Here is a 17,942-nt window from a genome sequence, read left to right as displayed (position 1 = left end):
GTGCCCTAGAAACAATGCAGGGCAGTCTCCAGAGCCTCTAACAGTCCCTGTGCAGCATCTGGATTCTGATCAGCTCTTGACAGGCCTTTAGGAACATTGCCTCCTTGCAGAGGTTAGTAGAGGATTTGAGATCATACAGGGTTTGTTCAGAAAAAGCCCTTTCCAGCATCTCTTTGGGAGTTTTTATTTGATAGTGGCATCCCAGTATTTTGTATTTTTAGCAGTCTAGTTCAGGATCCCAGAAAATATGGAAGCATAACCAGCTTCCATATTTGGATGACTTTTGGGCTAAGTAGAGATCTGGCGTGACAGATTATAGAGGCAAATAAGGCAGAACTGTTCTGATTTTCCTGAAGGCCTGAGAGTCTTTTTTTGAGCATGACTGAGATCAATCTGTGCATCTCCCATACCACAGCAGCTGTTCTGAGAAAAGCATTTAGAATTCTCTAAGAAGCATGTTTCAGAGATTCTTCACATTTCATGTGTTCTGTGAACAGCTGCACTGTGATAAAGAACTTCTTTCAAAGATCATGTTTAAAATTTTAACAATGTTTTTAAGAACTTAATATGTTAACAGTATGCTGAACTTCACAGAATTGGGAAAACTTTCTTCTCAAAGCTTGGAGTCTGATATGAAAGCTTCCTTCAGTGTACTGGGTTTCATGCAGAAAGCTTATCTGCATCTGCATGATTGGGATCTTGTTCCTCCTGCAACATAAACAGATGAATCTGTATTATCATCAAAGCTAGAGGAAGGGTCACCTTTTTTTAAGTCTGTCTTTTGGAAATCAGTACTTTAAACTCAGTCTAAATGAAGCTTGATCCAGGGCTTCATTTGAAGTGAACTGGGTTTGACCATTTTATATAACACTGCAGTTTTTGGATGAGTCTGCCTCATCCATTTGCTGTCCAGATTCTTTTTTCCATTCATAATTGTTGTGGAGAGCTTTAAATTCTTGAGATTTAAGACATTATCATGTGAAATTTGTAGTAATCTCCTTAATTTAGCAACGATATTTTCTGGGCTATTTAAGAATTTGATAGCATGTATTTTCTACATGCCTTGAGTCTGCTGATGTAATTCTGTAAACATGAAAGTGCATTTAATAGCATTTTCGATACTAATTTTGGTAAACCTTCACCAGCAAATTATGGTAAATTTTCTGTATGTGTCAGGGATGTTGTAATTGGCCTTTGGGCAATGCTGTCTTAGTGTATTTGAAGGAAGAGAGGAGAAGGACCTCACAGACTGGTGTAGCTGGTAGGGGATGGCAGCTTGACCAAAGCAAACCTGACAGGGTGTCAGTTGATCTGCAGCTTTGGCAGCAGGTTATGAGCGAGGACCAAAAATTAGCATCTGCATGATTCGGTGCACTTGCACCACATAACTGCGATTACCCACTGGGAAATGTTCCATGTTTGCCTGGTCCAGTGGTAAATGGCTATACAAAATTTGGATTTGTGTATGACAGAATTTGAGGTTGTGTGTTGGGGGTAGAGGTTCATTTATGTTGGTTTCAGATGGTGTTAAACCCAAGGAGGGCTTTTGATGTGTGTCTCGTGCAGCTTTCTGAAGAAATAGTTGTGAGTAAGTTGTACCTTTGTCCAGAAAAGTGCTTTCCAGTGCACTGACAAGCACAGCTGAGCAAATAGTAAGACAGCATTTTGGTTCATGAACTCTTTGATTTTGCTTTTGCCTTGATCTTGGGAATCTGGAAGATAAGAATTTTGATAATCCCTTAACATTAATGTCTCGTAATTCCTAGAGGCAGGTGTTGAGCAAAACATGATGTTTTGCAGCCCTCACATCAGAAACTTTTATTTTGTGAAGAGATACTCCAAAGTCTGTCATTCCAGTATAACTGAGAACAGTTTTCTTCCCTAGTAGATGGAAGTAGGGGTTTGGAAGAGGAGGAAGAGCAGGGTAACTGACTTCTGCTCCTGTGCTTTAGATAATGTTAAAGCGAAAGTAGATGGACAGGTGCTGGACTCCAGCATGTATGAAGGTTTAGGGGTTTCGTGCATAGCAGTAAAAAGTCAGTTTCCCTAGCTTGATTTAAGACAGGTCTGGGCTGTAGTTATGGCAGGTAATTGCACTGCCCTGTAATTTTGCGCAGTTTTGTTAAAAGTTAATTTCCTGTTCTCCATAGGAGTTATGAAAATAGCTTGTAACAGTGATGTCTGAGGTTGTTTCTAAGTACATATAAGAGAGATAACAAAGCTTGGTTGGAATGGAAGTGCTTTTTTCAAGTGTTGTCTTATAAATGCATGCAGCTTGCATTGTTCCAGGCTGTCTGTCCTGATGACTATGACTCTGAAGGAGGTGTCTCATGTTCTGTGTATGTCAGAGGCTGTTTACACACAGTTCTGTACTCCAGGCAGCAATACTCAAGCTAACGGCAGGGTTTCTGCTGACACTTCACAAGCATGCTGGCTGAGAGCCAATAACAGCCTTACTGTGCAGAAATAACTGGAGCCCACAAGGAGCAGCAGCATCCTTTGGTAGGAGTGACCATGAGCTTGTTTCTGCAGTTACTGTGTGTGAGCAGTTCCATTTGGTTGGAATGGAACCAGCTGGGACAAGCCATAATAAAAGGCAGTTTCTGAAAAGGGAGTTTGCTGTAGTGAATGGAAAAACCTCTCACACATAAAAGTAGTGATAACTTACTGAACTTCACCTTGCCATCACCAGAGACTAGAGACTTGTGATTTATGTCTCAAAAAATAGTGAGTGATTGACAGCTGACCATGGGATTAACACCACACCTTCAAGCCTGAGCAAAAATATGTGTTCTTTTATGGAAATGTGGGAAACTTGTAAACTGATGAAAAGCTGTCATGTAAGAGTAAGATTTTATATATAGAATTTATTGTTGTAGGATTTTACTGAGGCCAAAAAATGCATAAACCTCTGAAAAATAAGGAGGTATTTTACATGGGTAACTCAAAGTTAGTAGCTTTCCCAAATTAGGCATTCTCCATTAAAGTTTAAGGCAATCCCCAGCTTGAAGAGCTTATGTGGTTTCTTGCACCTTTCTCTGAAGCATCTGGCATTAGCCTCAGTAGAAGACAGGATATTGGATTTTTAAAAAGTCTCATCCTCTATGGCAGTTTCTGTGTTTAAATACTCCCTGTCAGTTGTGACTTGGGCAAAATGATGACATTTTCTTTCCAGATATTAAAGAAACCCATGGCCTAGCATCTGCCTTGGAACTTTCACAAGCAAATAAGTCATCATTTGTTGCAGCCATTATTGCTGCTAATAAAGTCCGGGGTAAGGAAGCAAAAAGGGCCTTTGCATGGTATCCACAGATGTTTTCTTCAGCCGGTGGGTAACATTTTCAGGTCCCACGCATGCGCACATGGAGGGTCCACATTTCTCTCTCCCAAGGGACCCCAAGGGTGACCCTGGTCTGGAGGCAGTACAAAGATAAGGGCCCATCAGGGAATAGGAGTGGCTCAGGGACAAAGGAACAAGGGAAGGAGACAATGGGGTCTTAACAGCTTTTTGAGGGAGGCTTCTTGAATGTCCCTAAACCAGGAAATGCCCCCCAGGGTCTCCACAATTATTCTTAAGAATCCCTCCTTTAGTGACATTACTGAGCTCCTTGATGGAATCATGCCTGGACTCTGAGGTCTGGATGATCAGCTGTGGCTTTAAGCATCCTGAACTTCCATTTGCTGTTTTGGCATCCTGCAGCTGAGCAAATGGTGCTACTTCACTGGGCAAAGAGATACCCATTGTCCCTTTCTCTGTGCCAGAGATTTGTCATCCATACTGATCTTTAAAGGTGGATCTTAGTTTATTACAGGGAAAAAATAGTGTATTTGAGGAGCTAGTGTGCTTTTTGTTATCCCTTTAACATTTATGGAGATCTTGGGTATTAGGCTTTTAAGCTGCTTTGTTGAAATTCATTTGACAAGGACTTAACAGCACCAGATGGTGCTTTTTGTCTGAAATATGGCACTTTTTAGTTTCCCTTAGGTTATCTTGATGAATCTGGCTAGAATTTCTCCAATGGATATTTGTCTCCTATATCTCTGACTTACTTATTTGAAATAAAATTTAGTCTGATAGGAGCAATATCTGTGTGCCTTTAATCAGAGGCAGAGTTAGCATACTTGATCAGCTGTTTCGGCCCTGGTATAATCAGTAGTTTCTGTGCTATTAATGTGCCTGCTGCAATATACAGAAGTAATAAAACACTGAAATCTGTTTCTCTTCAAAGCAGATTTTTTTTCTTCTTTGACAGTATTTTTCTGAAGAGCTGGCATCAATTGAAAATTTATGACTAGATAAGGAGTTTCATGAGATGCTTCTCTGTCCTTGACTTGGCCTGATATTAACGTTGACTAGGAAAATCTGCCATGTTTTGGTATCCCGAAAAGATACTGTGGCACCTGAAAGCTCCAAATATGCCTCGGGTTGAATTGTGGTGCAAGCGTGTGCAACGCTTAAGAGATCACATTTTTAATGTTGTTGAATATGGCCAGTCTGCTGGGCCGTGTGTTACAAATATAACTACTGGAAGTGGCCAGCTCTGCTCTCCAACATGTGCCAGTGACAGCCGCAGGCTGTTCCGTACCACAGCAGCTGGGGTGTCTGTGTGGGTTGGGGGCACATGTGGAGAACACTACCACAGGGACCATCACCTGCAACGGTTTCAAGCAAAATGAAGACCCTGAAAAGAAATGTGAGGAGGAAAAATAATGCCAATGTCAGGACTAGCCAGAGGCAGGCTGTGCCAAGTGGGTTGGACTTCTGACCTGCCTGTGACTACCTTTGCTGGCACACTGCTGGGGATTGATGTCTCAAGCTGGCTGGACGATTGTCCGCTGACCTACTTCAGCCAGTGCGACCCCACTGGCTTAGCCTGGATCTGGAACAGCCCTGCCAACATCTCCAAGCCCAAGGGAGGGGGCTGTAATCTACCAGCCAGGAGCAGCTGCTGGGAGCTCCCAGCCTGGGAAAAGGAACAGGCTGCTAATGCCAGATGTGTTCTCAGTGATTCTGGTTTTGCAGAAGTGAATCTAACCCCACTATAGAGAATATGCATGTGCAGCAGTATCTGGTCATGCAGTCATCTGGCTGAAAGCCAGTCGTGTTTCAACAGCAGAGTCACTACATTGTTGTTCCCTCCCACAAGAGTTTATATGAGGTTCTATTTAAGCATTCTGCATCAAAAAACACTGTTTAGGTGCTATGGTTTACTTTCAAGAGCGCAGTGTTGGCCACTTATTAGGATTTGTAAATCTGAGTTGGAGGATGTAGGAAGAGGTTACATTCCTTTGCCTTGAAGAACTATATGAGGGTAAATGTTTTCAACTACTTAACATTGAATTTACTTATGCAGAATTATAGGTTTATTGATAAAAAATGTGTTTTCTGACTTTCCTAGGCTTTTGGACAGGCCCATACCAACCACAAGAAAGTAGCAGCAGATGGAGAGAGCAGAGAGGAAACCTTGATTCAAGAATCAGCTACCAAAGAAGAATACTACATGAAGAAGGTTATGGAGTTGCAGACAGAATTGAAACAGATAAGAAATGTCCTTGCCAACACACAGTCTGAAAATGAACGCCTTAATTCTGTTGCGCAGGAACTGAAGGAGGTGAGCGAAGATGCACAGGGTTCACTGCAGCTTGGATTTGTTACGTTTTCTGGTGCTATGTAGCCAAAAAAAGGGAAGATTCCTGAGCTGAAAGGCGATTTGACAGACAGCAGCCTGTTCCTTTTTCCAGGCTGAGAGCTCCCAGCAGCTGCTCCTGGCTGAAAGGCAATTTGACAGACACGGTTTATATAGTCATGGCTGCACGTTTGGTCATGCTGGTCCTGTAGGTACTGCGCATCAGTTCCCTCAGTTCCAGAATTGCTGCCTTAAAAAGCAGAGGAACCTGTTTAGGCCAAGCACAGAGACCCTTGGATGTACTTTGCTGCTTCATTCCCAGTGCAGATTTTCTGGCTGCAAAATATTTGTGGCATATTTTCCCTTTTTATCCCTTTTTCCTCCTTAATTTCTGAAGGTGTGAGGTTATAACAAAACACTGAAATGCACAAAAAGAGGGATAGGAAAGTTTATAGTCTTGAGTTTTTTCTCATGAAGCGGTGGCTTTTACATTTATGTAGCTTGCTTAACATAATTGCTTCAGCCTTTTATTTTTTTTGCTATTGAAACCACATATTTTTAAGGGGAAATAATTGCTGAGAAGTTACTTAAAGAGTTTAATTACTTACAAAATCTGTAGTTCAGCTGAAGTCTTTGTGGTACTGGTGCAGAAATGATTGTTTTGAGACTATTGCTTAAATTCAAACTATTGCTTAAATTCAGTCTGGTAAAACTACAGAGTCTGTAAACCACAGATGGATGGATAAAACAGTCAGCAGTTATTACTCCTGAGCTTTCTTCCACCTTCCTTTGAAGCACTGGGGTCTAATCTTGTCTAGTCCTAAGCTAATCAACTGGCCTCCCCTGCCAGGAGGGAAGGCTATCCAAGAGTCCATATCTGAATCTCAACTCACTCCATGTGACCTCAGCTGCAAGCGTCTCATGTAATTTCTTTCGGACATAGTAACAAATATGGGGATAATATTTGGTGGTAAAATCGATGAGGAAATGTGGGTTACTTTTCTGGAGATGTGGGGATTCATTGGTGCCTCTTGTTGGGATATGACAGAGAAGATTTGTGGTACAAGCGGTCACAAGTGATCAAACATGCTGGTTAACTTCTCCTTTAACTTTGTGGAAAAGAGTTGGAATCAAGCCTTCTCCTTAGACAGGGAAAGAGTTCTAGAAACACAGACACAACTCTTTGTCTGTATTTCCCAACCTTTAAGACTAGCTTAATAGAAAAACTGTCCACCCCAGAGGTAGCACAGTGTCTGTGAGGGATTCTGGTCCCTTCTCAAAGTGTGCTGAGCAGCAGATTTCTGGTCTGCTTCCAGTGTCACTGCAACTGGAGGTGATTTTTCTTTCCAGATATTCCAGTCACCTTTTAAGGAGACATAAAAATGTGAATTCATGTCAGCCTTCAGCTTTCCCTGTGGCCCTGGGTTTGTGCAAAGATAGAGAGTCAACACTTACTCAGGCATGGAATATGGGCTATAGCAACTTGTAATTTGTATTGGTGTACTGTAGTGTCTGATTGCAGCAATTTTGATTTCTTGGTGTGCTGTGAAGTTGTGCTCTCTTTCAGGCTAAAAACAAACAGACAATTTTATATAATCTAATCTTTACCTGATGTGTGAGGGCATTGTAATTTAAGTTTATTAGTCTTAACAGTTGCAGGTGATTCAGTGTTTGTATTCAAAACATGCCAGATTCAGTTCTTGGCACATCCTCCAGCTGCAAACATTTCCCTTTTCTCAGTGTGCTGTGTGTGCCTGTTAGTACCTGTGTGGTTATTCAGTGGAACCCTGCTGCACACTCTCAAGGGCTGAGACCATATTTAGTCATCACTGACATGCCTGTGTCTGGCCAGGAGTGGAGAGGTCGGAGGGAATCTGAGTTTGTAGGCCTGAGGCTGAAGCTTTCTTGGGCTGCAGGACAGGTGAGATCAGGCAGCAGGTCCCATATGCCAGCTGAAGTGACAGGCTGCCTCTGTCAGCAGCTAGCAGTGGTTTTGAATTAGAAGTGTGGAAAACTACTCCGTCATATCATGGGCACAGCTACAAAAATACTATTTTTTTAGGCAACTGTATTCCCTGTTTGCCTAGTTCTGAAGCTGATTCTGTTAATGTTTTAGAACATACTTTTTCACTTTGTATGAGTTAAGTGTTTGAAGATAGGACTTGAAGGAAAATAATATTGGAAAAAATAAAAAGTAAGTGCAGTGAGCCATTTCTATAGCTCTCTATGTTCCAGCTCAATTTATTAAAGTGTCTGTGTACATTCATGAAAGATCCCAAGGTCATACTACACCAATATATTGGTTTTTACTTCTTATCTTTCAAAACCATGCTAACTTTTTTTGTTAAGTCTTTCATTAAGTCCTGCATAAGTCTTGGGGCTAAGGGAAGGGAGTATTTTATGTCAACTAGTTTCTATTTTTTCTCAACCTGAGATCTTAGGCTTCATGGGTTTTAACTCAGTGTCTTTCTCCAAAAGGATTAATTGTATCATGTTTTCAACTTATTGCTCTGGTTATAAAGAAAATGTCTGTTGAAAAGCAGCAGCAAATATATGTCCAAATAAGAACATCTGGACTCATCTGACTCTGTCTTTCTCTTGTGAAAAGGCCCTTCTTGTTAAAGTTGAAACAGATTTGGGTACTGACTTCTGGTCTGGAAAACATTTGCTGGTTGTTACAGCCAGTGAAACAGCACAGGTGTAAATGCTGCTTTCCCTGCTTGTTTCTTGACTTTTTTTGAGTCGATAGTGAGGATTTGTAAAAAAATCAAGAATACAAAATCTAATTATTGTGTAAATGACTTGGTTTTCTGTAATTTTGGAGGGTGAGGGGAAAATGTATAATTTCAATATGTTTCAATATAATTCAATGAATTAGTGCATATAAAAAAGATATAAAAGATATAAAATTTTGCAATTTAATTGTAGTTGATCCAGGTGCCACCATTTTTGTTTTGCTTTGTTTGTTTTTCCAGGTCAACCAAAATGTGGAGATCCAAAGGGCCCGCCTGCGAGATGATATTAAGGAATATAAATTCCGAGAAGCACGTTTGCTGCAAGACTATACTGAACTTGAAGAGGAAAACATCTGTCTCCAGAAACAAGTGTCTGTCCTGAAGCAAAGTCAGGCAAGTTTTCCAACCAGTGGGCATTGCTTTTTTAGTACAGTTAATTCCTGTGTTACAGTATGATTCTGTCTCATTTGAGCATACACCTACTTATTTTCTATCTTTGTACTACTTTTGAGAAGCTCTTTATTTTAGCACCAAGACTTGTCCTTTCTGACTCTATACACAATCATAATACTTCACTGCTTCTACTTTGACTTCCAAGTCCTTCCATTGCCTTCTCTTTCTCTGATGAAACAAAGGTCGCTATCACTCTGCTTTGTTACTTGTTTTAGTCCTTTTGCTGCAGTAGTTTTTCAGTGTCTCTTTACAACGCCATCCATCCATCCATCCATCCATCCATCCATCCATCCATCCATCCATCTTTCATCCTTCCCCTTCTACAGTATCTGGAAATAGAAGTGTTTCTGAACATGTTTCTGAAACATGTTTTAATTGCTACTTTATTCTTATCTTCTCTCTTCGTTTCTGTGCTACTCTTCTAGCTACTTTCAATAAACTTGGAATGCTGTTATAGTTGCTCTGCACTGTCACATCTGTGTGACTGCTTGTCTGAAAGGCCATGTTTAATTGTGCAGTTCCAGCTATTTCCAGAGTTTTAGAAAACTGCATTCTTGGAATTTCTTAAGAGCTTCCCTGAGTTATCATTTGTGGAGCTAATTAAGATAGATGTGGTCTTTGGCATGGTTCACTTATCTTCATCTATCAGTGTGGGACTTCCTATTTTTATTCTTCAGGTAGCTGTCGGTTCCATTGCATGAATAAAGCTCAGTTGGGAAAGTGAAGGACATAGATGCTGCCAGGGCTGGAGCCCCTCTGCTCTGGAAACAGGTTAGGAGAGCTCGGGGTGTTCTGCCTGAAGAAGAGAAGGCTCCAGGGAGACCTTCCAGTACTTAAAGGGGCTCCAAGAAAGCTGGAAAGGGACCTTGGACAAGGCGGAATGGCTTCCCACTGCCAGAGGGCAGGGACAGATGGGATATTAAGTAGAAATTTTTGGCTGTGAGGGTTGTAAGGTCCTGGCACAGGTTGCCCAGAGCAGCTGCAGCTACCTCATCCCTGGAAATGTTCAAGGCCAGGTTGGGCAGAGCTTGGAGGAGCAACCTGGTCTAGATGAAGGCGTTCCTACCCATGGCAGGGGGAGGAATGAAATTAATTTTAAGGTCCCTCCCTGCCCAAACTATTCTCTGATTCTACAATTCCATGAAAATATTCCTGAAATCAAAATTCTTTAGAAAACTGAATGTTAATACCATCTGTTGTGGTCAGCACATAGTAAAATCTCTGTAGAATTTGCTGCAGAAGTCCTTCTGTGTAATGAATGAAAGCTGCCCTGTCAGGCTAGATATGTGGGATATCGAATGTATTTTATTTATGTCCAAGTGAAACTCTGTATCTCTGTTTATTACTTTGGGCCTCACTGTGCAAAACAGGATTCCTGGTTGGACCTGTTCTCATCTGCATATATTTGGTTTAATTATGCAGTTTTGGGCACTCTGACATCCTGTAGGAGGGACAAAAGGGGCTGTTGTGGTCTCGATGCAGGCTGGAAGACAGAGGGAACTGATAAAATCAAACTTATGTAGTTGGTTACTTTTGGATTTTACCTTTTTTTCTCATTCATCATATTCAGAGCAGCAGGTGAAAGTTCCCAGCTCCATGTTCTCATTCTAAAATAACAATACTGGAGAATGCTGCCATTCTGGCCTGAGCTAAATTTAACCTCAGATGCTATCTCAATATTTGCTTGTAGTTATTGACTGCTGTATTTTCATTCTGGAAACTTTGAAAATAGACTACAGTCTGAAGTATTTTATCTTAGTGGAAGTATGCAGAACCAAGAGCTTGTTCTTTTCATGGCAGTGGATTAATTTTCTACCGTGTCCTAATCCTACTTGATGAACTTTTAATTATTCTAGTTTTTAATTATTCTAGTTACTCATGCAACTAGAAGCAGCCATCAAGTTTTCCCAGGCAACACTGAATTAACATACTTGATTCCTGGTTTGTAAGTTGGGTGTGGTCCCCACTCCCAGCTTGCTCTATGTTGACATCTAAAATTTATTTAGCAATTGGCAAAAAATAAATAATGGGAGATATCATATGGTATGAGTTCCCTTCTTTCAGAGTAAAGAATAATATTCTTTGTTTGCTTCCTCCCTGCTACTCCCAAGTGATTAAAAATTTTACATGAATTGTTTGTGTACATAATTTCAGTGCAAGAAAGATTTAGAAAAGTGCAGTACTAGACATGATAGATAGCATGCCATCAAACTCATCAATGTGGATCTGAAATGTAGAATCTGAATTGTAGCCCTTTCAAGATGTGCTGAAATGATAATGAGAGAAATGTTAAAGCATTTTAATTTGAATGTATCAAAGCAGAGCTTAATCACAGTTTTAACCCAGTGGTGTGTATTTGAATGGCAGTGAAGCAGAGTGTCAAAGTGTACCTTTATCATGCCAGTTTTGGAAATGTGAAGCTTAACTTTGTGGGAAGTCTGGCCAGGGAATTTTTTAATCGAACAAATGTTTGCATGTAGAGCTAGGAAAGACTGTTTTTGGATGCTTCTGTATCAGACACACTGTATCTCCCACCTGTCCTGATTGAGCTGGAATAGACAAGCTCATTTGACAGTTTGCTTAGTGAATTTATTCTGTAGTCTCTGTGAAGGTAAATTACATAAGCCATGTTTACAGTCATAGTGCTAAAACTAGACTCCAGAAATGAAAAAAGTATTCTATTTCTACAATATTTAAGTGATATCAAGCATTCAAAAGCAAAATGACTTGGTGCCTCCCAGGCAGACATTTTCATCAGAGATTTCCCCCCACTTTGCGTATCTCCAGGTGGAGTTTGAAGGCTTGAAACATGAAATCAAAAGGCTGGAAGAGGAAACCGAGTTTCTCAATAGCCAGCTGGAAGATGCCATCCGGCTGAAGGAGATCTCTGAGCGCCAACTTGAGGAGGCCTTGGAAACACTGAAGACAGAGCGGGAGCAGAAGAACAACCTTCGGAAGGAGCTGTCTCACTACATGAACATCAATGATTCCATGTACAACAGCCATTTAAACATCTCTTTGGATGGGCTGAAGTTCAGCGATGAAGCCACAGAGCCCAATAATGATGAAATCATGAATGGGTTTGAACAAAACTGCCTCAGCAAACTCAGCAATGGTAAAAACAATACTTCAACGCCCAAGAAAAATGAAAGCTTCCCTCCAGCCCCAAGTCTGGTTTCAGATCTTCTGAGTGAATTAAACATTTCTGAAATCCAGAAGCTGAAACAGCAGCTTGTGCAGGTAAATGGGTTTCCTAAAAAGCTGTGTACTTCCAAATAGCTCCTAAAGTTCGTTTGGGATGTAATTTCAGTCTTTTCGGTATCTCACATGGTACTGTTTATAGTGTATTTTTAAAGGCTTTAATTGGTTTAGAATTTGAGGATGTTAAATGTTTGTCAGTGAAAAACCACAGCTTTTTTTCTTTTCCTTTCTTTTTTGTTTTTAATGCAATGGAGTTGGCAGTCATGTCCTTTCCTTGGTGGAAAGTTCTAATGCATCTCCTGTGCAATACTTGCTGTGTCTACTTCATTATGTCACTACCGAGAACAATAGTGGTTTGTTTCAAAATTGAGAGTTACTCCAATCACCTTCATCAAAAGAAGTTTTGTACTCATATTTTCTGTAATTAGTTCAAAGAGCATAAAGTCTTAATCAGCACCAAGCATTTCTGTGCTATATTTGTGCAATTAGGAGGTTGGAGAGCTTAGAACAAGGTGCACTTTTCTGTTTCCTACTAATATTTTGTCAGACGTGTTTTAAATTATGTTCCGTAAGAAAAAGCCCTTATGCAAAAAGCTGTCAGAATTTTTAAAAATGAGAAATTTAAGAGGAAAAACTTGAAAAGGTTTTGGTATTTCTGAGTCTTTCATGAAGTTCCAAGCTTTCACCAAAGAGTAACTCGGTGTTTTCTAGAATTTATTTGATAATTTAGAAGATAGCAATAAACTTTAGCTTGTTGTTAACTGAAAGGAAGTTTTCACAATGAGACCATCACCTAGGGAATAAATGTGTAAAAATGTGCATTTTGACGAGGAGATAAGAAAAAATTGGTAATGAACACTGTAACTGGAGATAATTTTAGAATACATTGTGGAGACTTTCCTATAATGTGCAAGTGATTGAATTTCTGTAACCATATGGACTGTTGGCTAAGTTGCTGTCTCTTAGAGTAAAAACCATTTAAGTGATACAATTCCCTTAACATAGATGTCTATGTTCCTGCATTTCAGATGGAAAGAGAGAAGGTTAACTTGTTAACAACGCTGCAGGAATCTCAGAAGCAGCTGGAAAATACACGGGGGGCCCTCTCAGAGCAGCATGAGAAAATTGGCAGGCTCACTGAAAATCTGAATGCCATGAAGAAGCTCCAGGCCAGTAAGGAGCGTCAGTCTGCCCTTGATAATGAGAAGGACCGAGATAGCCATGAAGATGGAGACTATTATGAAGTTGACATCAATGGGCCAGAGATCCTGGAATGCAAGTACAAAGTGGCTGTGGCAGAAATTACTGACCTGAAGGAAGAGCTCAAAAATTTGAAGGCAAAATACAAAGAATGTGAGTCTAAGTATGAGGAAGAGAAGAGTAGATATGAGACTGAGAGCCAAGCTCTCACTGAAAAGATCACCTCACTGGAAAAGTCCAGTAGGCATGATAGAGAACAGATGGCCAGGCTGGAGAAGGAACTGAAGAAGGTCAGTGATGTCGCTGGAGAAACACAGGGCAGCCTCAGCGTGGCTCAAGATGAACTAGTCACCTTCAGTGAAGAGCTGGCCAATTTGTACCACCATGTCTGCATGTGCAACAATGAAACTCCAAACAGAGTGATGCTGGACTACTACAAGGAAGGTAAAGGTGGACGCAGTAGTCCAGAGGCCAAGGGAAGAAGGTCTCCCATTCTTCTTTCTAAAGGGCTGTTAACTATTGAGCTGGGAAAGGCAGAGAATGGAAGTGGTGACAGCAGCCCATCCCCGGTGTCATCTCTTCCATCCCCTGTGTCAGATCCTCGGAAGGAACCAATGAACATTTACAACTTGATTGCTATAATTCGGGATCAGATCAAGCACCTGCAGGCTGCTGTGGACAGAACAACTGAGCTGTCCAGGCAGCGCGTTGCTACTCAAGAGCTTGGCCCAGTGGTGGACAAAGACAAGGAAGCTCTTATGGAAGAAATCCTGAAGCTGAAATCCTTGCTGAGCACCAAGAGGGAACAGATAGCAACTCTGAGAACTGTGCTGAAAGCCAACAAACAGGTAACCAGGTCTTAGAGGTTTGAAGGTTACAATGTTAGGCAACTAGGTCATAAGCAAAAGAAAATTTTTCTTGTAATTCATTCTGCCATTCCCTCAGTTCTGTGGGGCTTTCATTGCTGTTATTTTGCTAGTCTGAGGCTGAAGCTGGCTGTTCCATTAGAGGAACCCAGCTGTCCCATCTAAAGATGAGCACTGGGGCTTTAATTGACTTCAGCTTCTCACGTACTCCTGAGACTTTTATAAGGTTAAGGTAGCTTCAATCTACTGTCTGTCTGTATTAGATTAGGTTATATTTAATGTAGGACACCTAAAATGGAGATAATCTTATTTTCTACTTGAAAGAATTCTAGTAGTTACCCTTAAAAGAGTTCTGAAATTTAAGTATTGTTCTCTCTCAAACTCCAAAATAAAAGAGAGCCTTCCAAAATGAGAATGTGATATAAGAATGTGGTCAAAAGAACAGAGGTGAAAGGTAAAAATAGTCTTTGGGGATTGGACATTCAACAACATTAGCAGTGCAGCAGGTGAAAAAAACTGCCATTGAAGCACCACGTGACATGCTTCATCTTCTTCTCTATGCTTAAATTTAAATGGTCTCAAAAGAAAAGGTAGTTTAGTCTACTGAACTACTAGTGGTGTTGTTTAAGAATGAAATAAACACATTAAGTTTTCTTTTGCACATTTTAATAAAGGTGTCCCAAATGTAAGATAAGTAAGATGCTATAAGAGGGAACTGCGCTAGTGATTGACAAATGCATTTAAGTATTGAGATACTAAGCAGATTGTTTTGTTCCTTTGTGTTGCTAGTAGATAGGTTTCACTACATCTATATTCTGTAACTTCCTTAATGCTGCTGCATGGTTAATGGGAGTAAGAGATGACTATGTCTGTTCCCAGTGTTCAGAAATGAAATTTTATTTTATCTGTACAAGATAGGTTCACCACAAGTTTAACATTCCAGTACAAAGTAAATGTTTCATTTTGTGAATAGTGATTAAAAATCTTTAAGCCAGCCATTTGATAAAGAGTTTCATTAAATGTTATGTTTCTGTTCTCCCTGGTAACAACAGACTGCAGAAGTAGCCCTTGCCAACTTAAAAAGCAAGTATGAGAATGAGAAAGCAATGGTTACAGAGACCATGATGAAGCTGCGAAATGAGCTGAAGGCTTTGAAGGAGGATGCTGCCACCTTCTCTTCCCTGAGAGCTATGTTTGCTACAAGGTAACAAATATAATGAACTCCACAAAATTTAATTCCTTGCTTGTGTGGGGAAGAGTTGAACATCCTTCTCATCCACAATGCAGAGAGTGAAGCAGTAGGTGCTTCTTCCCAAGATCATTGCTTGCAGTGTGTGTGTGTGTCTGTGATATGCTCCTGTTCATGAGGAACATGTGTGGCTATAGTGTGCTGCTACAAAACATAAAGCTGTTGTGGCAGTATTTATTCAAGTTGGTTGGGAGATTACCTGTTTTCCCTGGTTCTTGAGGTGATTAGCTCTGAGAAGGAGTGACATTTAACAATGGAAAATGAGCATTTATTCTACACTGAAGATGGGACTCTGCTTTACCTTGATGATCTAGGAAAAGGTAAAGATGTTGCAAACATCCTGGTATTCTTAGGCTGTCCATCCTGAAATTGGCATCTGTTGTTTCACTGACCTGTGTCAGATGATTTGATTGCTTTGTCTTTGGAACTTGCTTCTGCTTCTTAGTTGTGCTTTATGGTGTGATACATGGAATCACTAAATCATCAAGTTTGGGAGAGATCTTTAAGATCATCAAGTCCAGCTGTCCACCCAGCACTACCATTTAACCTCTAACCCACATCACCCAGCACTGCATCCAGATGCTTTTTGAACACCTCCAGGGAGGATGACTCCACCACCTTCCTGGGCAGCCTATTCCAATGCCTGGCCACCTGAACAGTGAAAACAGTTTTTTAATACCTACTCTGAATCTCCCCTGTCTCAGCTCAAGGCCATTTCCTGTGATCCTCTCACTGCAGGCACAGCAGAAGAAACTGGCCCCACCTCACTACTGCCTCTCCAGCAGTTGTAGAGAGTGATGAGATCCCCCCTAGCCTCTTCTTGACAAGACTAAATAAACCCAGTTCTCTCAGCTATTCCTCATTAATATTCAGAAAAGCTAGACACAGAAGATGTGACTTTGAGCATTTCCAGAAAGGGAATAAAAGCATTTACCTCCTTTTCCTGGTGCTAGATCTGGAGGTGATGAATGGCATCTAGAGACTAAAAAAGGTCTGGGCTGTCAGCATCCCTGTGAAAGCAAGGAGATGTCGAGGCAGGGCAAAGGCATTTCACTATCCAATGGGCATGCTACAAAACCCCATAAATGATGCTGTGCACACACATTTACAGCACTGAGGTGCCTGCTCTAGACTCTGTGTCTGAGAACTAAAATGTAGTGCTGCATATGTTGACATTCAACCTTGGTGAAGGTGCCTTTTGTAGATAGGCCCTGGACCTGGGTTGTAAAAGTCTTCTTCCAGAGATTTGTTGAAGTGTCTATGTCCACATCACCTTCCCATGTTCCTGGTGCTCTGCTTGAACCCTGCTGCTAAGAGAGTGAACCACAGGATGCATTCTTGTGAAATAATAATGGTGTGCAGAGAGCTCCTCACAGTACACTGTGCCAGCTCTTGTTTGGCAGTTTGTCTGCCCTTTTGGTTTTAATCAAAGTGGAAAGTGAGTTACTTTAAAATACAGGAGATTACTGCAGCAACAATTATTTGTCTCCATGGTTTAGATTCACAAGTCCTGGTTATGTTTGACAATTCATAGAAAGGGTCAGTGCTTGTATGATGTAAAAAGCAAAGCACATGCACGGCTTGGGTGGTGTGGGGTGGGGAGAGCTGAAGAGCTTGGAATTAGAGCCTTGGTAAGGAAAAGGTGGGGGGAAGGTGTTAAAAATCTGTCTTTACTATTAATTTCTAATATAAAGATTGAGTTAGAAACAGCAGGTGGCTGATCTCTTACAGCTGAATGCAGTCAGTGCTCATTTTCATCTCATTTTAACTGTGTCTCTGCTAATACGTTTCCCAGTTTTTAATAAAGCTGAGAAATTGTGATTTTAATCCTGCATGTTTGAATTTCCTTAGTGGGTTGACAGTTTAATCTCTCGAGGTAGAAGTAGTTGATGCTTCTCTCTAGTTCCTCCTTCAGTCACTGTTGAGTCACCTGTCATGTTTTCTTGGAAGTTGTCATGTGGTCTTCATTGATTGCAGGGAAGAGGGGAAAAATATGGGTATGCCCAGGTGCATTTGGTTACATCACTTTTTCTTTTCTTTTTTTTTTCTTCTGGAACAGGGCTTGATTTACTAATGAATTTACATATAAATGGTATTAAAACTATTACATGCTGACCCTTACATAAACTGGTCTGTTGAACTAAGGCCAAACCAATGTTTGTGGGAAGCAGTGGTATGCAGCTTTGGAAAATGCCAAGTTAGGTTTTTCAATAGTTTGGCTTCAAAGAGTTTTAGAAGATATAGTTTTTATTTCTCATCATTATATTTAACACTCAGGATGTTTATTTTCTTGGTGTATATATTTGTATATAGCTGGTGTTGTTTTTAAAAATCTAGTTGATGTTTCCTTAAGCTTCTTTTTTTTGTTGTTGTTAATTACCAGTACTAAGAAAATGGGCAGAATCAGAGCCTTGTGTTCACTATCTACTTAAAGCTGCAAATGTGTGAAAGCAGGCTGATACTAATTTCACATTCTTCCTAAAAACCTGAAAGCCAAATGATCTTCTTTCAAAGGTGTTCTTAAAAGAAAGACATCTGTTCTGATTTTATTGAATATATAGCTGGGAAGTAGCCTAGCACATGACAAATGGAATGGTAAAAGGGGAAGGAC

General features: G+C 40.6%; 1 protein-coding gene across 2 annotated transcripts in view; it reads left to right on the top strand.

The window, feature by feature from the left end:
- BICD2 (BICD cargo adaptor 2) overlaps positions 1–17,942 on the top strand; it is a 50,619-nt gene that overhangs the window by 24,042 nt on the left and 8,635 nt on the right. For both annotated transcript variants that reach the window (XM_071440130.1, XM_071440129.1), the window contains exons 2-6: positions 5,400–5,612; positions 8,603–8,755; positions 11,603–12,055; positions 13,045–14,064; positions 15,135–15,286. In XM_071440130.1, coding sequence (XP_071296231.1) covers positions 5,400–5,612; positions 8,603–8,755; positions 11,603–12,055; positions 13,045–14,064; positions 15,135–15,286 — 1,991 coding nt within the window. The remainder of the gene's footprint in view (positions 1–5,399; positions 5,613–8,602; positions 8,756–11,602; positions 12,056–13,044; positions 14,065–15,134; positions 15,287–17,942) is intronic.

Source organism: Agelaius tricolor, unplaced genomic scaffold (assembly GCF_023055355.1).
Source record: "Agelaius tricolor isolate 1412-34295 unplaced genomic scaffold, bAgeTri1.0.p SCAF_14, whole genome shotgun sequence".
In the NCBI taxonomy this organism is placed as follows: Eukaryota; Metazoa; Chordata; class Aves; order Passeriformes; family Icteridae; genus Agelaius; species Agelaius tricolor.
Note: the sequence above shows the minus strand (reverse complement) of the source record. Positions and strands in the feature narration are given on the sequence as shown.